The following is a 24,856-nucleotide window of genomic DNA, read 5'->3' on the forward strand; positions in this document are numbered from 1 at the left end:
TGAATCTCAAAATGCATCTGTTAAAAATCTTAAGTTAACCTAAAATAAAAATTATACGTTGTAGGCTGTCAGAAGAAATAGATTTAAGAACTTTAAAGGTTTCAGATTCAAAGACAATAGTACTTCATTTTCATTTTGCAATAAGGTTACAGGACTGAAAACAAATGCCCTCATCTCTCCATAGCTGGATCCATCTTTACATTTGCTATAATAAAGGATAGTCAAGCATGTTAATTTATAAGAGACTTCTGACTGAATGCTCTGCTCATATCAAACAGTAATAATTCTAATGGTGGAAATGTACAGAACAATCTTTCAGAACTTGTAAAAAAGATGTCCAAAATATGACACTGCAGGTGACACAACACTAGAGGTCATTAATACAGGGACCATCCCAAACTCTGATGAGCTTATTTGCAAGATAAAATTATCCCTCTAAATATCAAGTAATGTAAAAATGAATATTTGAGTAAAATTTGGGTTAGTTTTTAGAACACACTGTCATTCTCCCACCAAAGCATGTGTAAGTACCTGCAGAGGAATACGGTAGGGATTTTGCTTATTTGTACTCCTCAGTCCTTGATGTCCTGATTTCAAAATAGGCTGGATGAATAAAAGACATGCTTTTGCACTTCGCACTTAAGGTCATTTCAGCTAATTCAGATATCAGTTCTCTGACCTGAACTGGTTCTAAATCAAGAGCTTTTAAGAATTAGTAAAATTACGGTATAGGAATAAGCATTGGTATGTGCCACGCTTAGGAGAGAAAAATCAAACTTTCCTTTGTAAAAGGTATTCGGTGTGTTTTTAAAAACCACACCCTCCCAATATAATCCCATCTATGGTACGATTTTAGTGTATGGCTTTGAGGAAGTAGTTTACATTGCTTCATTCAACCATCTGTAAAATGAAAACAGTGACATTTACCTACTTCACAGTGTTAAGTCAAGAAGTTTCATTTGCATGTATGTACAATCATTCCAAGGTTAGTGCTTCACTGAAACTCGCCCTGTTTAAATTTCAGCAGAGGTTAAAAACTCTTGTAAATGTATACTTATACCTGTTATATTAAAATGGCAAGGTCCCTTTCTTCTTTTAGCTAATATTTTCACTATATTAAAAAAAAATCAAGATGAAGTAAAAACAAGCAATGATTGGATTACACCAGAGAAATTTGTTAAATGTTAAATCTTGGGGAGGAGGCAGGGGACCTTAAATTTTTTAATCAACTGTTTCACGAAGGACTTCAGCAAGTGGTAAGAATGAACAACTGCAAATCAAACTTGTGCCTATACAAGCTCTTTCACTGTGCTGGCTCTGAAACACAGTAGCTGGTTCCTGCTGGTCCTTAAGCTATTCCTTCGTGTCAGATGCTAAACGTGACATTAGAGTCAACAGCTGCTAAAAAAGGACAATAATGGCAACACAGGGACCAAGGGCTAACATCCAGGTGCATTTGATCTAAAGGTTTTTATACTAGCTTGAGTCCTAAACCAGATGCTGCCAAGACCCCACTGTTTCTCATTAACATTGACAGCAGTTCCATAAGATGCTAATTAATATTCAAAGCATTCACACTTAGTGCTAATTGCAGCTAATATTTAATTAAGAGGGTTGAACATTTATATTATTTTTACCAGCCATTCCAAATGATTCACTTTTTAGATTTACCATAGAATGGCAAACTGCACCGACAATTCCAGCACCTTCACGTTGCTGAGACTCTTCTACCTCTTTCATTAGACTTGTTAAACTGAGGTCTGGATCGCTTACTTATAACCAAGACCCCATTAACAAGTAAACAATGAAGGGTCAAGGTTTTGTGGTTGTTTTAGTTTGGTTTTATGTATATGTGTGTGTGTATATATATATATATATATATATATATATATATATAACTTCAGGGATTAGATATATATAAATTCAGGGATTTACAGCCTTGCCATTAAACAAACAAACCCCACCATGCTTAGAGCAGAAAAATAGCATGTAGGATTATCAGTCCAGGCATTCCGTGTTCATTAAATTGAGGGGGTGGGGGTAGCGGGGGGAGGACAAGACACAAAAGAAATTGCACTGACACACACTAGTGTAGGCCATAAGTTTAAAATGATAGGGGCAATAAATCTGGGTTGTTAATCTCTTAAAATCAGTGTCTACTGTAGCCTTTCCTAGCCTTCAAAATTAGAACGAATTTATGATTTACAATTAATTCAACAGACATGGTATTACAATGTAGTATAAAAGCATGTATGTATAAACATGTTCTTCCCTACTTATATGGGTATCAAGCCAATAGCTTATTGTTTAGAATATTAATTTACATCAGGAATAATGCAGTGTCAACACACATTTGTATACACATGTGGTTCATGGAAAACCCAGACTACACAACAGTAAGACACATTTGAATAGATTTTAAAGAACCAAAAATTCTTTATAATTACCTAAAATGTCCCTTTATTGTGATCTTTAAAATACAGTGAACTAAAATTAATAAAGGAAATAATAGATTTAACGCATTAAGTTGAAAATATGAAATGGCCCTGAAAGCAACAGGAAACATTGATGCTAAATTAGCCTATGAACTTAGGTATTAAAGTAATCTCAAAACTGCGGATGATAATACACAGACGTTGCTTAATACAACGTAGGCATGAGAGGCTAAACAGAAGTTGTCCCTTCAGACTCAGTTCCAAGTATCTTTAAGATTAAATGACCCCTTAATGCTCACTTTGTGCATGGTTTTTAATAAAGTAGTTGTTGGCAACAGAAAGAAGAACAAAGGATGGCAGACAGTCAGGATCTGCTAAATGTTCTGGCCTGAGTTTTAATGAAAACCACATTTCAACTGAAAAATATGCTTTACGTGGCAGCGTATAAAATCAAATTTATTGCTTTCTGGTTAAATGTTGAACTCTAACGAACAACAACAAAAAAGCATTCTGATGATGTAGGTAGCTGAAGTCGCTCCTTTTCCATACATATCACTCCATTTGAAGAAAAGCTTAGAATTTTAAACGCTTCTAGTATCTCAGATCTGAATATGCCTTTTCAGCATCTTCTGCTCTGAAAGGATTTCATAATTAAGAAATGCATGAAACGTGTCAAAACATAATAAAGCAAGCTTGTTATGTTTGTACACAAAAGAGAGAGCACAGAAAACCTTACTATGCAGTGTTGTTTTTAAAAAACACATATAAAAAACACGTATTCAATGAAAACCTTTCTGCTCGCCTGCATTTTGAAGTCTAGCTAGTGGTTTATTGTTTCTTTTACTCTATTTTCTGTTTGGTGCATTTTGTTTCTTTGGCAAGAGATTTTTCACATTTAGAGAAAGCCTCTCATACTGTAGTTAAATGAGCCAAACTGCATGATATCCTTAGGGCACGGAAACAAAGAAGAAAAATGCAACATTACTCTGTAAACCTGCTGGTTATAAGAACAGCTCAGTTAGATATATCAAGCACAGCAGAGACACATAATCACCACAGTAGTTTGCTCTCCTTCAGACTAAGCAACAAAACACATATTAGAAGTCTTGCATGCAGTGGTGCAGCTGGTTATAAGAAATGCACTGGCTTGACTAAAATCAAGAGTTTCAAGTGAAAATAAAAGTGAAAATACCTGCTGTACCATCCTGCTCCCTTTATTCGCCATAAAGTTAGCAGCTGCTCTAGTCCCAGGCCATACAGCATCTGCCCAAAGCAAGCATCAATTATGGCTGAGGGCGTGTGAGCAATGGAACGTGTGCGGGAGTGTGGCTGACGGGGGTGTTGAAGGAGGGGGAGCCAAGGCGAGGCTTCCTGACCTCCCTCTCAACATCTGATTGCTCCCAAAACCTAATCCAGATGGGACTCTTTCAGTTTGCTGGGATCTCGCCCCATCAATCACAGCAGGCCACTCCTCTGTCTCCTGCTACTAGTTATGGAGTGCACCACTGAGCAGATGATTACACACAGAAGAAGAAAAAACACAGCTTGACTACATTAATAGCTGTTTAAAAAACATTAGAAATGCTACTATGGAAGTTGCTGGAAGCTGAACGTTTTTGTTTTAAAATTAAGACGGCTGTATTCAAAGTTACAAAACCCCTAAACTTCCAGTGCTTTGGCTTTTTGATAGCGACAATGCACAGTCAGATGTGTACATTTCTATGTGATTAATTCATCCTACATGTGGTGGAGTTAATATCAATAAGATTTCTATTTTAAAATTGCTGAACTCCACAAGTAAACCATCAATACTGAAGCAGCCTGGTTTAAATTAAATGTACTTTATGCTTCCATACAAATGAAATATTGTTTCCTTTTTTGTTTCATTTCATGACATCCCTCTTGCTTAGCAGGGGAAATATTTCAGAAATGCTTCCAAGGTTTAGTTCCGTGAGGCACTTTCAGCAACTTAATGCTTCACTATTAAAGGAACTTTCCTAGATGCTCTGGAGGTAGTTTTAAAATTATTGAAGTTCTAATTAAATCACATAATAAAGGGAAAAAAAAAAAAAAAAAAAAAAAAAAAACAACACAGCAAGAAGAACAAAAATAAAAGAAGGAAAAAGCTGGGGGAAGAAGATCTAGATAGCCCCAAAGAATACACGTTTATTGCCTCTCTGTCACAGACTGCCTACAGAGACAAGAATTCAGAAACAGGGCAAGTATGTAACATGGGAATTAATTCTTACAAACGTTCAGATTCTAAGGGGTGGGCAGAACTGCAGATAAACAGGCATCAGTTCATCATTACACCTACATTCCAATTGAAATATATTGGATTTCCTTAAAGTAGCAGTGCAACTCTTCCAGATTTGTTGCTGGCACTCCCAATTCATGATAATAAAATTAGGCACTTCAGATTTTTTAGAAAGAGTCAGACACGCAGCCACACCGGACCGATAATCACAACTGACTGACTCTGCGAGCTTTCTCTGTTGTAGCTTAATTATCTGACCAGGCCACTTGACTCAGATCATTTGCTTCTGAAATCATACAAAATGAATTCTCCAGCCACCTCTCTTTTTTGGAAGCCTCAATTCAGAGCCAAATTCAGATTTTGTTTAAAAAACAATCTTGTTCCAAAAGAAGCGCGTCCTCAAAAATAAGAAAGATAATGCAAAATAAATCTTTATCAGTGAGCACAGGGGAAAAATGTAAGTCAGCAAAAGAGAATTTCTTTACTACCTTAGTGAGAAAGTACCACCTCTTTACTCCCATTAGAGATAAACATTTACTTTTCATCCTCTTCATGTGTAACATATTCCAGTCAAAGTCCGTGCTCCTGCTATGTATATATTAAAAAATGAAATGTTCATTTTGTGTCGGGGCCGGAAGTATGGAGCAGACTAATGAAACATCACAACACCCTGCAAAGCAGGAAGGCTGTATAAATTCACTTACATTTAACAGAAGGCAAAGAACTTACCAAAACCTAACTGCTAGTCTGAATTCCTGCCTATATTCAAGGCCACACAGTATTATGGATGTATCAATACATATGAAGAAAGCATTCTGTCAGACACCTTCATTCTTTCCAGTTGTCACTGTTGAAACTTTTTACTACTTTTAAGATGCTGTGATTTATTACACTACTACAGGCATGTAAGCTTTCTAATTTTACCTGCAATTTTTCTACTGAAATGAAATGTTATTCTATTTCATATATTAATTTATTGACAATCACTGCCACTTCCCAAAGCTGAATTGTAGTAAAGCTGATATGTCCATTTTCTTTTTTTCAGTATCTAAGAAAGTGGTTGAAAAAGCCAATATTTTTTTTTACTGCAATACTGATTGAAAATATGGGATTTTTAAAGCTGGATCAGTTCCCAAATCGGTTCACAAGCACTTGTGACAAGAGAAGTGAGAGGTTAATGCACTGAAGAAAAAATCAGTGGGAGTTGGAGAAAGGGGACAAAGCAGCAGGCATATATTATGCTATACTGACATAAAAGAATTTGTCATGAGAAAACATTTCTTAATAACCTTAAGTCTTCAATTTGCAAGAACGAAAGCAACATAGACCAAGTGGTAAATTACAGACCTTTACAGGAAACAGTAAAAACATCAACCTGTTCTTCTAATCCAACTAACACGGATCACAGAGCTACCACAACTGATGTTGTGCGTGAGAGGAAAGAAACAGGCACTGCAACCATCGAGCTTGCACGTCTGCAAAGCAAGAACCATTGGGCTTTCTTTTATAATTACAGACAAAAATACTATTCATAGCTCAAGCAGCAGAAGTAGCAGAGATGTGTTGGCAAGACTATTTTACCAGGGTGTATTAACACTTCTGAGATGCCAGACATACTAGCCCAGGTGACAAACCATGCTTATGTAGCAAGACTATGTCTGGTCTTGACACAGTCCTGCATCATACTTTCTAAGCCTTCAGGACTCCGCTGAGACCATTCCTATTGTATAACTTACAAGCGTGTTTCCAGAATATGAGTCGAAAAAAACCTTTTCTAAATGCCACCTTATTGGTCAAGGGTTGAACAATGCAAAAGATTAGAGTCTGCAGAGGGGAACCAAACAGCAATCAAATCTAGTTGCATGTATACAGTTTTTGACAGTCAGATAATTTCTAGGAATCTGAGAAAGTCTTGTAACACAGCTAAAATAATTCTTGTAAGTAAAATTCAACATCTCAATTGCAATCTACTCCAAAAAACCCTAACTGAACGTCTGAGGATATTGGGACTGGGTACAGCTGTGTTTTTTAAAGTGTCTACATCAGGCAATTTAATCTAGCTGAGGTTAGTAGTTACGCAAAGTTATTCCCAATTTACAGATGCTGCCTCATCCAGAGTATATTAAATGAACTGCTTTTTCAGTTTCCTAATGGATATAGCATAAAAAATATTTACCAGCTTTGTTAGCCATACAAAGTGGTGAATCTACAGTCACATGCAGAGACAACATGTTTGAAGGCCACCTGTTCTGGAGAAACCATATCACAGTTTCATATGTACATAATTGGTTATATTTCATGTACAAACAAGTGATTTCATATTAAAAAAAATACTAGGCAGAATGAGTGATATGTGCCACAAGTATAAGCAGACAACCAAGAAAATACACCCATGGACAGGCACAGTGTTTCAACTGTTCAGCCTGACAGGCTTTTGTCTGCCTCACAACAGCACTGCTGAAGTTACTGCATCAAAAATACAGCCTGCCCTAGGTATTCAGATTTGTGGTATTAATAAAACAAGGCTACAGGACAAAGCGAGCAATGCTACACAAGGAGACTGAGGGGCAGCAGCAGTTATCTGAGTACCACTGTCATGCCGTCTCTTTGAACGACCTCTTAACCAGGGACAAAATCTTTCACTGATGATCTGTGATTTAGTCTCAGAAAATAAAGGGAACATTTCTCTTCATAATCCCTCATGCTGAATCATTTTCTAAGGCAGTACCACAATAACCACAGTTCATCCATTACATGTGAAACAGGTCCAAGTTTCAATATCTCAAATGGGAGGATCATTACTTGACTGTACCGAAATGAAACAAAGAACATAGTCAGCTAGTAAGGGAAATGAGAATGTAATGCTGTAAGTTGTCTTAAGCAGCCAAGCGGACTGAAGATCATACCTCCTTAGCTATTTGTTTGCAAACACTGAAGTGCACAGGGCTGCTTTATGAGCCAGTTCACTTGAACTAGCCAAGTGAAGTGATAATGATTGCTGTAAAACTGTCCCAAATTAACTAGAGGGAGTTGTTTTGTTTCCTTTTACTTTGTTTAAACCAAGAAAACTTAAGAATTTGATTTATGTGGTAAGCTCCATAAAGACAATGACATGACTGAGTTTGGGAATTTTGAGGAAGACCAGGAAGATAAGCAGCAGTTAGAAAACTGGGCTTCAGAAAGAGACTTCAGTTTATCCAGGGAATTGTCAGGAATCCCTGAGGTTCGGTCAGGAAATTGTCCAAGGCAGCTGCCTGATTGATTGAGCCACTAATTAAAGAGAACTTCAGCATGTAGGAACCATCCATTAAGAAGGAAGATACTTAGCAGAAGACCCACACGGTTAAGCAAAAAGCTTCTCCATGAAGAAAGACACAAAAAGGGAGCATGCAAACAGTGGAAATCAAGGCTTGGCAACAAAAGAGGAGCATAAAAGTCTTGCTCAGGTGCTTGACAACAAAATATGGAATGTATTTTGTCCAGCCTAGCTAAAACTAAGACTAGTGAAAACATTAAGGGTAACAGGAAAGGATTCTACATACCAAGTCTGCTTGTTGCAAAAGGAAGTTCAAGGAAAATTTTGATGCAGGGAGGAGACAGCCTTGTGATAAAAAAAGGCATCATAATATAGTGAAGTACTTCATGTCTTTTCTACTTCAGCTAAAGTCTGATCCTAAATCATTGCACCCAAATAATGGACAGCATTGGTAAGGAAGCAAAGGGACAATGAACAACAGAGATGCAACAGGTTAGGGACAACTTAGTGAAGGTGGATATATTTACATATTTGAAGCCTTAAGGAGTAGGTCGCTGTGATCATGAGTCCATGTCCAACTATGAAAAATTATACTGATGGGGAAGTCCCCAATGACTCAAAAAGCTAACATTGTCTTTTAACAAGGCAAGGAAGATGATTTAAGGAACTACCGACCACTCAGCTTCATCTCAGGCCCTGCAAAGATCATGGAGCACATCTTTTTGGAATTTCCAAGCACACAAAGGAGACTTATATAATTTGAAATGGTCAGCATGGATTTTTCAGGGGAAAATACTGCTTGCCTTCAAAAAACAACTGGGAACACATACAAAGTTCAAGCAACAGATAAATCTGCCTTGATTTCAGTAACACTTTTAATGCTGTCTTCCATAGCATTCCTGGTTGAGAGCTGAGGAAGAAACAGCTGGACCGTCAGATGGGTTGAAAATTGGCTGGCTTGTCAGGCTCCAAGGCTTAATGCCTGGCTCCTGACCAGCAGTAAGTGGAATGCTTTAGGGGCAACACTGGGTCTCACATTTATCAACAACTTGGAGAATGACAAAGAGCACATCGTCAGCAAATTTGCAGATAACACTAAACTATGAAGCCTCAATCCAGGGACACCTTGATAAACCTGAGAACTGGAGAGTCACAATCCTTTCATAGCTCAACATGGAAAAGTGCAAAGTTCTCCACCATGAGCATCATGCAATAAGAGCTCGAGGAAATTGAGTTCATTGCTTATTCACTGAACCCTTTTCAGTTTTAGTCCGTATATAATAACGGTATTACAACTCAGAAATGTCATCTATATTTAATAGTGCCTTGTTATTTGCCCTTAAAAGCAGATTGTTCGCAGACTATAAATATTTTAAATTGCAAGTGAAATCCTATTATATCCTTTTTTCCCCCTTTAAAAAACCGAAACAACAACCAAAAAACACCACAACCACACACCTAGTGTGTGTATTGTTCATGAAGATCCTATGTAATAATGTCCAAATGTGTGTGGGAATGGCATATATTCTTCATTTTACTTGTAACTTTTCAGCAAGTAGAATTTTTGCTTTTATAGGTCCAACCTCAATATTTTGAACAAATCTGGCAGAATATTTATGATTCAAAATATCCATAAATCATACTTAGCAGTTACAAGATACAGTAATTGTGATCTTCATACCCATAAACTTTTGACTAAAATGAAGTTATTTCAACAGAGCCGAATATAGTTTTATGGGCAAGAAATCCACCATTCTCCTGTTTCTATTATTTAAATTTTCAGAAAAAAAATCATAAAGAATCTAGAAATAAGCTATTTTACCATTGCTTTTAGACAACGCCCATTTCTCATCTCTGTTTAATTTTTAAATTTCTGTCATTTTTGTTATTTAGGATGGAACATAGATGACCTGAGCTGCAATGACCAGCTAACACAACAATGCCATGTTGTTTAGTACCAGTTTAAGTGGCATTCATTTTTTGGCACTGAAATGAAACGATGGAACATGATCTCTGATGTTATTTACTTCTAAGATTAAAATGACTATCAAAATATCATTGGGCACGAGGAACAGATAGATTGGCTTCCTGCCTCAGCTACACTTTGCTCTGCTTTTAACAGACATCATTTGTGTACTTCAGTTAATGTTTATGTTAAGATACTGTCACAGCATTAACAAGTAACTTTTTACTCCAGTGTTTGTCACTAGCAAACCAAGCCACAACACTGAGGAAAGGTAAAGCTCTTCTCACCGATGAGATAAAAAAGGGAGATAAGATTTGCCTACACAATGCAAAATACATTTCTAAACCCTGATGAATGGCACAACTGGCTGAAAATAAACAAAAATGTATTATATTGAGTGCTACAACAAATCTGCAGTTATGAAGAAAATGAACAAAACCTTAACGGTCCCTACAGCACTGGAAGGACTTTCACTGACAAACTGATTGTTAAGTTCTACTTTGTTAAATCTCTAAAAAGCTTCTGTTACTATGGAAGGAATGGCAAATTTCTCTTTGTATCTCATTTTCCTCATGTGTAGGACAGGGACTAAAACTGGTCTCAAACCTGCAAAATTACACTGCTTCTCCCTGCACTTCTCTAGAGATTTTTTTTTTTTTCCCCCCGAGCTCTTCTTCAGAACTGAACATACACGTATGCTAGTAAATCTTGCCATAAAACTGGCCTCTGCCATATAAATGCTGCTCAAACCTGGTAAGCTTAAAAACCACTGCTTCTAACAACAAATGATTTGAAAACAACACAGACCGTAGGACTGGGTACAAATGATCTTTCTCAGTCTACAGTTCTATTTTGTGCCCCTCTGTGTAAGGAACGGAGAGCTGGTGGAAGGAAAGGTATTTTCAAAACCGAAACAGCATTGCAAAAAACTTTGGCATATTTACCAGAAGCATACGGCTAATTTACAGTAAACATATCCAACAGCATTTGTGTTTACACAGTGCGCAGCATGTATACCAGCCACAGCATCCAAACTCTGCAATTAGTAAAAATAAGCATCCACAGAGACCGTTTCGGGACAGAAGAGTTACATCCTGAAAACTGCTTTTAATCCACATAAAGTGAACCGTCTGTCTTTTATACTAGAATACTAGATTAAATAAGATATCAAATAATATTGAAACAGTTCAGTATTTGCTGAGTGTGCACCTGGCAAGATGGAGAATACAGCAAATGTGTTGGCATTCCAGCTGCAAAATAAATTCAGATCAGATATTGCTACACAGAAATTGATAGCTGGTAGGTATTCAATCAGAAAAGTGGTTTTTCTTTTAAATATTACAATCACATGTTATAGTACATCACTTGTGTCAAGTTAAATTTAATTATATCAGCATACTTAAAGGGAAAAACCTGAATACCTACTTAGATAGCCATGCCACGAGGGCTTACATGAGACTCTATAAAGCCTTTTCCTCTTATTTAATATTCTGATACCTGTATATAATAACTTTTATATGTATTATACCCTCAAACTAATCTATTCTCTTGTCTTTTTAATGCACACCTAGTATGTCTGAACTCAAAGTTGCAGTGTAATGTGTGCTGCCAATAACGTACATTCTTCTGATCTGCCTGTGTAAAAGGAAAGATATTTTCCTGGAAGCAGCAATAAGTATAATGAGAGTGTCGCTATTTTTCTTGAGAGTAAAGCAACGTCATCTGCTTTCCTCTAGTTAAAAGCACATTTTAAAAGGAACAATAATTAATGAGCTCGCTAATGCCTACCGATTTTTGTCAAACTTAGTAGAATGAGGCATGTGAAGGACTGCTTCAGAAAAGGTGTTTGAGCAACGCAACACAGAAAGTTGACAGGCTTTTACTGAAATGTGCTTTTTCTGCATATGTTTAATGGCTTATCTGAACAACAATGAAAAATGATCACTATATAATCCATCATAAGTAAACCATTTTTCACCTACCAGAGGCTAGAAACAATGAGAAAAATGTCGAAACATGAACTTTATTCTGGGAAACTAACCAAGACTGTTAAGTGACGCATATGTCAAGCATGCGCTTTGGCAAACTCAATCCACCTCAGAAGACATGAGGACTGTGTCAACAGAACTTAAGGCTCCAAAATAGGAACCTAAAAGGTAGAAGCCTGCCTCTACAAATGCACTGAGTTTATTTTGCCATGCCTTTGAGTGAATTCTCCTCTCTTCTCATTCAGATCCTGATTTAATTTTCCCTGTCTTTTAAACCTCCCTCTGCCTCCCTCAGTCTTCTTTGTATTCTCCTTCATTACTTCCTCTGCATCATCTGTCTACACCTACCTACAATATTTAATATTTATTGCCACAGTTGAGAGCATAGCAGATGCAAGAAGCCATCTGATTGACATGGTAACACTATGTGTAAGTATGAACATGAAAAGCAATGAATGACCTTCAATATACACTTTAAGTTTCATGCAAAATAATTGTGAGCTATTCTGAGCAGAAATCTGAAGCTACAGGACTAGGACTGTTTAGAGAATTTATTTCACCTGCTCCCTTTTACTCCCGATACCATTGTGGCCAATTGATACAGAATCTGGAAGATGAAAAGGTATTTTGGAACTTGACACAACTATGGCACTTCACATTTGTTCATCTTGATGAAGTGGTAAGTGTATTAAGTCCTTTCATCTGAGCAACAGTTCACTAGGATTACAAGTTCAGTAGAATCCAAACCCTTTATAATCAAATATAATCCAAACTTTCTGCATGTTGCTGTAAATGACACAGCGTTGAAAGTATTTGGAAGTAAAAGGGCAATTTGCACAGACTCTTTGCACAAGGCTGTGTTTCAGTTTTCAGAGATAACTATGTTCCATGAAGATACTCTGCTGAACTTATTTTTCATATCACATATCAGAACTTTTGCTTTGCAGAAATTGTTACAGCTTTTTAAGTCTAGGCTACTGATTTGAGCAAGAACATGGAAGTAGAAGCATAGTTATGGTGCAGTAAGTCTGACGTAGTTACTCAGACACTATGTCAGATTGAATTTTGGGATGTGTACTGTTTTTATGAATATACTGCACTTTGCAGTCAGATGATGAGCAAGGAAATGACAAAGCTCAACATGCCACTATCTGCAAGCTCAGAAGAAATTTGGGAGCTCCTTACATGTATCTGCTCTATCAGCTCATTTGGCTTTTTGGACCCTGAAAATGGTTCCGTATATTCGAGCCACTTTCTGTTCCCTAAAGAGACAGGAGAGAAATGCTAAGTAGAAAGTAGTGGCCTGACCAATTCTATTCCTGAAGCTACAGAGAGGCAATAGGTGGGGAAGCCGAGAGGGTATAGACAATGTTTGAGAGATTTGCATGTCTACAATACATTGGGTTATCCAATTTAAATGGTAAGAAATTATTTTAAAATTGTGTTTCAGACAACACGTATAGCTGAAAAAAAGAAAAAAAACAAAAACACAAACATCCAAAACCAACCAAACACACACAAAAAAAACACCACCAAAAACAACACACCCCACAAAAAAACCAAACCAATCAACCAACCAAACAAAAACTGGCTATGGCAATTAAGATTGTTTAACTACACTCTTCATGCTATGTATATAATAAAAAATACAATTATACTTCCTTTGTAAGATTAAGATGTTCTTCTGTCTTTGAAGTGCCTGTCAGGCCAGCTGTCCTAATCCAGCCAGTCTCCTTTGATTTAAACAGACCTTCCTGGTGCAAACAAACCTTCCTTGCAGAAAGAAACTGAAGAAAAATATAACTTTCAAACCTTGTGATGGCAATGAAGACTGCCAGCATACAAAGTTTGGATAGTTCCACTACAACTTCTTGGTTCCAAACAAGAAACAGTTCTGCCATTTCAGTTCAGAGTTATAATTTCATTAACAAGGAATTCTAGTAACAAGGAAAATATCTTCTTTTAAGTAAGTTCTGACCAATTTATTTTGCCTCTAAGAATCAGATAAAGCTTTATAGCTTTTCCTCATAGCAGTCACTACCTGGAATGATCATTTTAACAGAATAACTGCGATAAATATAAAAAGGGAAGGGTAAGACAGACAATGGGTGGTGGAATGCATATTTTCAAGGTAAAAGTAGATACAGATATTATAAGCACTAGCATTTACTTACCATAAGTCAGTTATTTAATAGGTTGCTTAAGAGCTAAAAGAGCTGTTCACCCCACCTCTACCCCATATACCACATGAGCCCTCATCCAGAAATACACAGCACCTCTGCCTGTGGGTACTACCACATGATGCAAATGAAGTTGTAAAGAGAAATCAACTCATCAACCACAATCACAAAGGGACACTAAGCAATGCAAAAGGATTAGCATTTCAGCTCTGCTCAGGTCTTTCCTATCACCACTCTAATTAAATACCACCTCAAGTGCTTTATTACCATCAGAAACCTCAGTGTTGAAGGCTAGCGTTCTGGAATCTAAGTGCTGAAACTAATTAGAAATGAGAAAAATGTTCATTAAGAATTGCAGGATTCCCCTAACAGAAATGATCTACACCTTGGAATTAAGATTTGCCTGTCTGCGGATTAAGAATAACATGTTAAATAGCTTTCACTAAGCTGAAACCTTTTACTTTGAACCACACACCTACCATTGTCTTTTGCAAGTAAAGCTAGATTTAGCTGTATCTAGCAAACCATTGCTAGAATTTAAAAGATTCTTGGCTTATGGTTAGCTGATAAGAGCCTTAATTCCTCTTCTTCTAACATTTGATACACTAATTTAAAATTTTTCAGACTTGGCACACTCAAGGGCTTTCTGCTTTCCTTCCCAGGATATACATAAGCTAGTCATTACTATTTATGAAGGCGATGAAAGAAAACATTAAACAGTCAAAGAAATATAAATCTTAGATTGTAACACAGAGAGTGTAACAGCAGGATTAAAAACCAAGAAAAATGAAAAAACAAAACAGAACAAATCCAAAACAAAACAAACCCCAAACCTGAAGCAAATACAAAGACATTTGCAATTTAAAGCAATGCAATATAGCTGAAAAGCAGTTTTCACTTCCACTTGGACTGCCAAGTGACCTGACTCAGGATTTTATGGCTTTCCCAGGAACAAGCTGATGGTATCAGTAACATTCAAAACTTAGCAGCGAAATTGCAGTGTCATGAGCAAAAGTGAGGAGCAGACAGAACTTCTGATTCAAGTGATAAGGGAACCATTTTCCTAATTTTTAGCCATGTTAAAATAAATTTGTTTTCCAGGCAGCACATTCATTAGATGAAGTTAACTTTATACACAAGACCTGAATAAGGCCTATACATCACTGACATCCCACTCAGCTAATTAGGGTGAGGTTTCTTGTTCAATTTTGTGTATGAGGTTTATTTTTAATGTCTGAGGTGATTTCCCAATGCAAATAATACCTCAAGTATTAACAATAAAAAAGACCTACAGTTTTTTAAATATAACATATATTGTTATTTAAATAATTTTTGAAACAAAATACTACTGATGGTATACAAACTGGTAAAAGATAAATTTAAATTTAGCTTACTTTTTTTTTTCCCCCAAGTATCAGCTAAATGTTTGACACTGATGAAAATACATTTAATTCCAAAGGAAACAGATGGCATTAAATAGTTACTTATTTCAACATATGGAGACCAATCACTGAACTATGAAGAATCAAACAGTAAACTCTCAGTCATTTTTAATTCATTTTGACTAACAAGAACAAAATACAAAAACAAAACACAAAAGGAAAAGAATCCAACTCCTAATATGACTGCTTTAGTTTAAACTGTAACAGAACAAAGACGATTTTAAATATATTTTTTTGAGCTACAATATTAGATTTTGTTCACAGCATTTAGTTTTTGTTTTTTAAATGTACGACTTTTACAGAAAACAATTTGTGATGCGTGCACATTTTTACGTTCATCCACCACCTTAAACCCTCAAAGATTATCAACTCCCCTGTAAACAGTTCTCTTGTCATGAACATACAAACAGGAGCTCCTGGTCTTGAAACTGGACACAAAAAACAACTCTCAAATGCATGGGATCCATTGACAAAAGTTTTTGTGAGAAGAGTACAAAAGAGAACCCACCGTGCCGGTGGCCATGAAGGTGTGAAAGAACTAAACTGGGCATTTCTGGCACGGGCCAGCACAGCAGAGCTCGCTTCTCTCATCTGACAAAGCAAACTGAAACTGTATTAAACTGCAAATTAAAGAACAATCAACACATCAGTTTTACTACTGCTGTGAAAAGCATCATTTCCAACAATGTAACTGTAGCTGATACTTTGGAAAAGTATTAGGAGCAAATGATTCTTACCCCTGTCTTATTATTGCAGTTTTCTTCAGTCAAGAAGGTAGAGGTTTGCCAGCTAAGTCTGTGTCAGTTTATTATTGACTTAAACATGAGAGTAGCTTGAGTGAATTTGATGAGTTTATTTTCTATCTGAAGCAGCCTGCAACTTTCTAAATTTGCAGCAAATGTTTGCGGGTTTTGCTTCATTTCTTCCTATAAGCTTATGTAGCAAACCACTGTAAAGGTGCCCCTGCATTATTCTCAGCTGGTGGGCAGAATTGTACTTTCTTTAGAATATTTTTTAGGACTCAGTTTGTTAAAAGGAAAAAAAGGCTGCTTAGGCGTTTCATGATTTCTGTGCAGAACATTCACTATGTGGGAGTGTTTCATTTGCATAGTGGCATGTGGGTAGGATTTGGATAAGCACACTGAGGGATATGACAGTCAAAAAGAGGTATGTGGGAAATCTCTTTTAAATGTAAAAAGACCTCACCCAGGTTTCACTAACTTAAGTAAACATTATTTCTAAGGGAGAAATGAATGCATAAACTACTCACGAGGTAAAAATTGCTTCAAACACTGCAATTTCTGTTGCGTACCAAACTACGCCCAAGAATGATTTCTTATTCTGTCCTAGGTCTAGCACAGCAAAAATCTACGAGAAATGGAATCTTGATCTATGTTAAATATTTGCATGCCATTTTTCCAGCTAATGATATGCAGAACAAGTTACAGCTGATTTCTGCCACTGACATTCTGTCAATTTAATAATAGATACTTCTTTTGATACAACTTGACTGCCATTAGCATTCCAAATATAGTGAACTGTTTTGTTAATATCTCTACAGAAGAGAAAACTGAAGTAAAAATGTAAAACAGAAGGCAACCTGGGCCAATTTCTTGTGCACAGCACTTTAATCCATTGTTCACGGAAAACGTGTAAATCCAGTTCCTTACTGGACTAGGAGAGAGTAATTTCCAGTTTTGAACCAAATTTGAAATTACTGATCTGCAAAAAATTACTCTGCAGAAGCCAACATGAGAGCTTCATTTCTCAAGCAACAGACACTTTGGAGTACTCTACAGAACTGCCCTCTTCCCTTAAAACTGAGCTGACCAAAGTGACTCATGCACTTGGCTAGAAAATTAGACATTGTTACCACTTCTGAAAAAAAATGGTGGAGACTCCCAGGCCTATTTTTGCAGGATGTGATCATCCACCAACTACATGACAGCAGCGAGACTCTTCCAGCTTTCATAAGCTCACAGTCTGGTCAAATCTACTCTCATGTATTTTACGAGGAACTATTCTCTTCTGCAGGACAGCAACGCATACAGGCAGGACTCTCTGATCATGTCAAGAGCCAATTTGTTGAGCACTTTCTGCTGCACCTCTGAGTACCCCGGTATCCAGCAGTGCCACGGCTCTCATGTGGACGCTTCTGCTCCACATCATCTATATGTTCTATAACATGCCAGTACAGTGTGCACAAACTACATAGGCTTAGGCTTCTCTAGGAAGCAAACACTCTGAAGGCTCCCTGATCAGTATCCTCAGGTCTTGCTAGCCTAAATTTAGCAAACCATACCACACAAGCTAAAAAAGCTACTGCCATTTACTCCCTACCAATTTTTTTTAATTAACAGTAGGGGCTGGTGTACTTCTTGTATTTCCCCTGCATTAGCCTAACTTGGACAACATCAACTTGCACAACTCTAAATGGCAGTATGAATAAGTGGATTTATTTATCTCTCTTTTACACATGGAACAAATAAATGGATTTCCCCTGAAAAAGGTTTAATTCTATTTGTACAGCTAACGTGCTGACTGGAAGACAGTTCAAACTCAGACAATGACCCTTTAAGGATTCCAGCTTAGGGCTGTTCAAAAGAAGCATAATATAAGAAAAAGAATCTCACCTTGCATATATGAGATCCTTCACAGCACAACAAGATCCTTCACAGTACAGACACCTTCTAAGCAATCCCACTCATCCAACCTGCTCTTAGTTTGGAGCAAACACTGACCAGATAAGCTCAGACTAAATAATTACATGGTTCTCTTAATGAATATAACGTTAACATAATTCGTGAAGCTCCTTTCCTTTGACCATGAAATCCATCTTTCAAACAATTGCATACAATATTGCAAAGTTTTTAAAAAGATTGTATTTCAGACCCAGGTGCAAAACCTGTGCCTTCCTAAAATGGAAAAAAAAAAGTTTATTTCTCCTAATTATCAAATGCCAAAGTAACATTTACAGGTAAATGCATTCACAGACAATGGCAATAAAGCAAACCATAACCTAAACCTGTGTGTTCTATGTTACCAACCTGTTCCTTCCAATCTCATAAATTTCATGTATATTTGGTATGTCTTCATTACATAAAAGATACACCACTTCCATTTAATTGTAAATAAACAGAGGTAAACTGATGGTTATTTAAAGTTACCGTGTTCTAAAAACACATAATGGGAAAAGAAGGGGAATTAAATATGCCAGGTCTTGCAAACTGCTGTGATAAACAAATGGTCATCTCAATTATACATGTGTCATAATTCAGTCATGCTGTGTCCTGCAGTACTGTTGGGAAGATCAGTGCTGAAACCGGAGAAAAAAAGATCTCCAAGTGTATAAAGAAGTGACCAACCTATTCTATTTCTTCTTATTACTCTCTCTCAAAAAAATTGCCAGCCAGGTAAAAATAAATGAAATGACAACAAAACAAAAAATCCAAACCACCTTTCTACAAGGAAAAAAATACAACCTCAAAGGTGTGGTCTGATCTCATTTTCCAGATTAACCAGGAGCTGCTGAAGACCTTCTAGGCCTTTTTGCTCTCTGCTGTGCAATGCTACCATCAGTTCAAAACCAGTATAACCATGCAACCCTTTAAGTGCCAGAACCCTCCCTCATAAGCTCCTGTGGAAAAAAAAAAGATTACTTCAAACTTCTTTATCAGCAACTTAAAGTAAGATTTTGCAGCTGAAGAACACTCACACCTTTCTTTCTGCCAGCTCTGCTGTAAATACAGACACTGCATTTCAGCCAGTCCTGCTGTTTACAGAGTGAGCCTGAGCTACCGGTCCTGATCATTTAATTTTATTTCATTCCATGGTCATTAACATCCACATTTCACAGAGAAGCCTTTTAATTGTTCAGTCAAACAGTGGATTTCAATTGACCATTAAGTCAGTGGCAGTAAGAAATACTCCTGCCTAGTCCATATAACAGAAAATTAATAATAAAAATATGCTCATTTCAAAAGTGCAAATGCAGCATCAAATGAATCATCTGAAAAAAAAATTAATGACACACAAAAGACATGTAAAAACAAAAGCGAAAGGTACCTCTATGGCTTTTAATTCTAAAATAGGTTTGGGTAAAATAAAACACGAGTCTGTAAGAAGCACTGCATTTATCTGCTACAACTGTAAGAGATTTAACAATGTGACTGCATTGTATCATTAAAAATCAAACCTTCCTGCCTTTTTATGCAAATGCAACATTAAAGGCTCCTTCCTCAAAGATACTCCCTACATGCTAATATTCCCTGTATCCGGTGCTTCAGCCACACTGTAAAACTTCATGTAATACATGCAGCAGGAAAGTAGGATTTCATGAAAGAGATTATGGTAGTAGATAGAAGATAAAAGTTTAGCCTATTTGCTTATTATAAATCCTTGAGTGGGAATTTGGCCCCTTTTTATTCAGAGACTTCAAGTTTTGCCTTTAAAATACCTGCTGTAAGAGCATTCACCATACCAAGGAACCAGGTGGCATTTCTTACAGATGTGCTCACTAGACCCGTAACACACTGTGAGAAATACAAGAATGACACAGGCCTGTTGTTCCCAGCTTAATTACTATTGGCAACTTTTGGCACAGGTCTACATTATACGATACGGAAAGTAACAGCGCGTTTTCCTCAGAAAGCAAATAAGGAATTAGTTAATGCCGCAAACTAATCTGCAGCTAAACGCGAATTAACTGAAGATAAAGAAACATTACAAATGACATTCAGGAAGACACAGATGATTCCCAAGAGCTAAACATGTAACATATCTGAGAGGAAAATCACAGTTTTCTCAAACTGATTCACACAGCTTCAGATAAAACAGAAAGTGCCAAGATGCTGAACGGGGGCTCCTCAAGAGCTTCACTTTCCAGAAAAGGTAAGACTGTGGCACTGATTAAAGGGTCCCCACAGGAGATCCTCATTGCCTGCTATGAAAAGGATTCAAGGGCAAGAACTACAGATAACCACAGATAACCAGAAAACCCTGGTGCTTGCTTCAGTGCCTCTATAAAAATTAAACTCCCAAATCTAAAACCAGTATCTGGTGGGGGCAGGGAGAGCACTGTTCCTCAAAGAAAGGACAAAATCAATAGGGAGAGAGTATGACATGTCATTGCTCGTTTCAGTGAACTCAGTTACTTTTAGTTTAAATATAAAGTTCAACTCATGGAAGTTTAAATTATTTTTTTTTAATTTGAAAGTATCACATCAGATCATAACCTTCAACTCTTAGAAAAGCAGACAAAAGATATAACAAATCCAATTTAGAAGGGTTTTTAATTCTCAGTCTCCCAAGTACGCACATGGTACTGACAAACAACGTCAGGCAGGAACAGGAATAGCTAAGGAAATCTCTACTTCTATTTCCATTTTCTTAGAAAATATAGGAAATGCTTAGGAAAACATAACTATTTCTACAATTGCATCAATCCAAATAGACCAACTCTAATTTAATGTTATTTCTTAAACTATTTTCTGCAGTGTCTATATTTTATAGAAGCACTTAAGATATTTCATGTACTTTTTCTAAATTCTTTTTGCTAATGTTGTAATTTTGAGGATGATCTGTTTAAACCTATCAGAGTAAATTACTTTAATCCTGTGAACACACTCAAAAAAAAAAAAAAGCATATGTATTTCCAGTAGTGTTTTCTAGTATTCAGTCACTTTATGAGAACCTCTCTTTTGTGATTGACTTTGTTTAGCTGCCACATGCAGCACAGATTTAAACATGCCGGGAAGGATCCTCAGCTGGTCTGAATTCTCAAAAATGCTCCCAGCAATTCAGTATGGAAAGCTCAGTATTTTGATGTTGTCAGAATATAGGTTAGATATTTTTAATATAGGAAAAGAATACTCATTTGTAATAGCTAAATTTGTAATAGCTAAAAAACCAAACAGATGAGCAATTAGCACACAAAGGCAAAACGGAAGAAAGACACTGTAACAAATAAATTCACACATTTTCATCACTTTTCTCAGAAATCTCTTGTGGTCTGGCCCGTTTAGCACCTGCTAAGACTAAACCATACACACTTCTCTTGAAAAATTGTCAACAACTGAAGCAGAGATTTATTTGCAGTTCTGATCTCTTACTGGTATAAATACTGTTTGGAAAATAAAGGTCATCCTTCTGGTCCAGCTCTGCCTAAATCACATAAACAAAAAATGATATGGATTGGTCTCAAGCAGAGGCCAAAAGAATTAAACCAAGCCCCTGCAAACTTGACTTGCATGTAACTGCTGCCATCTTAATAAGGTGAGAGCAACTTGTAAATCCCAGGCAGATTCAGAAGCTGCAGCCCAGTCCCTGCCATATGGAGACAGCCTGGAATCTGTCAAGTTCACTTAGTGAATTTTATCTTTGGGGAGTCAGTCAGGCAAGCTAGATCAGAATAAACAGGATGCTGCTGAGATCTGGAGGCTAATGCTGGTACAGGCTGGACTACTGAACCAAAAAAATCAGTTTTAAATAAACATGTGCTTGACTAGAAAAAATTAACAATAATTAAAGCTGTATAGGCACAAAAACAACAACGTGATTTTTAAGGGCTTCTGAAAGACGTCGTTTTCTGACTTCAGGAATTAGCCAGCCTTTCCCTTTCTTTTTTTTTTATTATTCCTTGCATAGTGAGATGTAACAACAGCACTTAATGCTTTAAATCAGTTTTAAGTATAGATCATTTAAAACAAGCTATTTAAATGATATGCATACTTATACAACCTTTTTCATACTTGTTCAGGAAACGTAACAGTAATGTCACGTTCATATGATCTACATGCAAGTCCAAGCTGCTTCTTCATGCTTCAATAAAGGAGACAAAAATCTGGGGTCTCCAAACCTATCAAATTCTGTTCTGATGGATGGGGATAAGATAGACTTTGTTGTGCTCTGGGTAAAAGCCAGAATGGTAAATGTAATCTTCTGCACATGCTTTTACTGATATTCAGCATAAAAATAAGCCTTATCCATTTTTATTAGTTGGTCTGAGCCAGAACCAATTCTTTTGATGTCACCTAGCTTATAAAATGCAGCACTATAAGCAAGGGAGGGTTTAAAATGCTTCATAGACTTTATCCATTATATTAATGGGTTTCAAATTGCAATCTGTGGAGCACTTTCTGGTGCTGATCCACAGGCAGCTGGCCAGTCACCTGGAGCTGGCTCCTCTCCTTGTTTCTCTCTGCTTATTCACTATAAAAGACAGAGCTGAAAATGAGCAAACAAAAAAAGACATAATTCCACTTTTAATGCCATTTTTCTAGATAAACAGTTACAGTGCTTGCCACAGGACTATCCTGAGAGGAAAGGGCTACGCAATTAAGAAAGGCAACACAGCTTACAGGCACCATACACAGTGGACCATGCCAGGAAAGAGAGGGGGAAGGTGGAGCACAAGAGAAATAACTGGTTTTACTGTAGGATTAATTTGATTAAACTTTAAGGGGAATGACTAAAATAGCTCATTTTTCAGTGTTCCCTTATCTTCAGGTAACAGAACAAATCTGACCTCAAGTCCTAACAACATGAATTTATACTGCATTGCTATTTTCCAGAATTATTTCCAGTTTAAACCACTTATTTTAAGAATGTCCCAATAAATACTCTTTAGAAATTACATCCTGTTTCTTTGAATTACATTCTATTTATTTGAATACTTTAAGTGAGCATCTACAGATTCATGGAGGGAATTCAAGTTCTCTCTATATATAAAGTAAGCAAAGAAAGCTACACTGACCTGGGTCACCAAGGTAGGAAAGGCTTCTGGGAACCTAATCAGTAAATTATAATAAGATATCTATATTTACCTATTAATAAAAAAAAAATTCTTCTATACTACTAGTATTTACTTTGAATTGTTTCTTATTTTCAGATATGTATTTTTGATTTGTTATAGCAGGTTTGTCCCAGCTAAATCACTTCAGCTTGACTGAGAAATACAGCCACCATAGCAGATTTTGGAGGTTGTGGAGTTACTACAGTAAGTCAACACCAATAGTACACTATTGCTTAATAGCAAACAGATTCAACAGCTGAAATCTTTTAAGCTACCAGTAATAGCTATTATTAGATCACAGAAAAAATATTTGCAAGTGCATGCCCAAACAAATTATAAATAGCACACAGCAGGAGAAGGTTCATTCAAAGCAGCGCTGGAACATGTAATTTATTGGTTTCGGTTCCACGAAAGGTTGTTGTGGTCCGATCTGTGCCGCACTGAATTCTTGCACCCGCGAGGCACAGGTCAGGCTTTGCAGTCAAGCCAGGCCTGGCTGACAGAGTCACCAGGGAGGCAAAACTGCTGGTTAGAAATGCTCGTTCCTCCTCCTTTGGTTTGGAGACCCACCATTGCTCCATCACAACAGTGGGGTCAGCTTCAACTTAAATTTAGAAAACATCTGCAAGTGCCCCTGGTTTGTCCTTTACAGTACAAAGTTGCACCAGAGCAGCCTGAATAAAGCCTAAGACCTACATATTCCCTATGCCCAAAACATTATGATTAAAAATTCTTCTGCTTTTCCATGAAGCAATTTTGTGTTTAGACTTACAGTATTTCTCAACCCAGAAGGTTGGGTTGTTTTTTTTTTTTGAGAAAGGTGCAATCTCCCACAGTACTTACAAAAACTTTAATCCAAATATCTTTAGGTCATAACATTTATTGGAAGAGACCACTTATTTTGCTTCCAGTAATAGCCTTTAAATAATTTTAAAATATGTTCTAAAATATTTTTCAACAGCTTCAGATTTCTTTTTAATCAAAACACAGTTTTGCCAAATTCTACTTTTTTTTTTAAAGAATCTTCAGAGACAATGATGTACACAGGTAATAAAGCAATAAAAAGGGTAAGCCATGGGCTATAGTTACAAGCAACAGCTTTGAAAAAAAGTTTATTTTTTAAAAAACTAAAATCCTTGCGCTTTTAGCTCTCGCTTCACAATATCCTACAGAAACTTCTAGGAGCATTAGAACTACCTCATCCTAACTTCAGTAAGGAGTAAGTAACAACACCCAAATAAAAAGCCTTTTGTCTAGAAGTTCTTTTTCTCACATGTATGGGGGGAAAAAAAGAATTTGTTGGTGATTCTCAGTCTGGAGAATCTGTGGGTTTGTTCTGTGAAGTATAAAAAATAGAGTAAAATCTGGATCGTGACAATGGCAGCAGTGAAGCAAAGAGTCAGTCTAGGGCTCTCTTGGTCCTTGCAAAATCAAATCCTGCGAAAGGGTCACTGGGTCAGATAATAAGCAGCTGTTTTCTGATACACCGCTTCTTTCTCTGAAGTGCCATCAGCTATCGGGGCATGCAGCTGGAATGAGA

The 24,856-nt window shown here is 36.8% G+C and overlaps 1 protein-coding gene across 17 annotated transcripts in view; it reads right to left on the reverse strand.

The window, feature by feature from the left end:
- The window catches only part of RBFOX1 (RNA binding fox-1 homolog 1), a 652,484-nt gene that overhangs the window by 134,412 nt on the left and 493,216 nt on the right, over positions 1 to 24,856 (reverse strand). For 3 of the 17 annotated variants that reach the window (XM_082064131.1, XM_082064136.1, XM_082064139.1), the window contains exon 1: positions 3,628 to 3,690. The exons of the other annotated variants lie outside the window; for them this stretch is intronic. In XM_082064131.1, the coding sequence (XP_081920257.1) occupies positions 3,628 to 3,660 (33 nt within the window). In that variant the 5' untranslated portion in view covers positions 3,661 to 3,690. Of the gene's footprint in view, positions 1 to 3,627; positions 3,691 to 24,856 lie in introns of those variants that run through there. 17 annotated transcript variants of the gene reach the window in all.

The sequence above is a fragment of the Streptopelia decaocto genome, assembly GCF_964273445.1.
Source record: "Streptopelia decaocto genome assembly, chromosome: 13".
NCBI classification, from domain to species: domain Eukaryota; kingdom Metazoa; phylum Chordata; class Aves; order Columbiformes; family Columbidae; genus Streptopelia; species Streptopelia decaocto.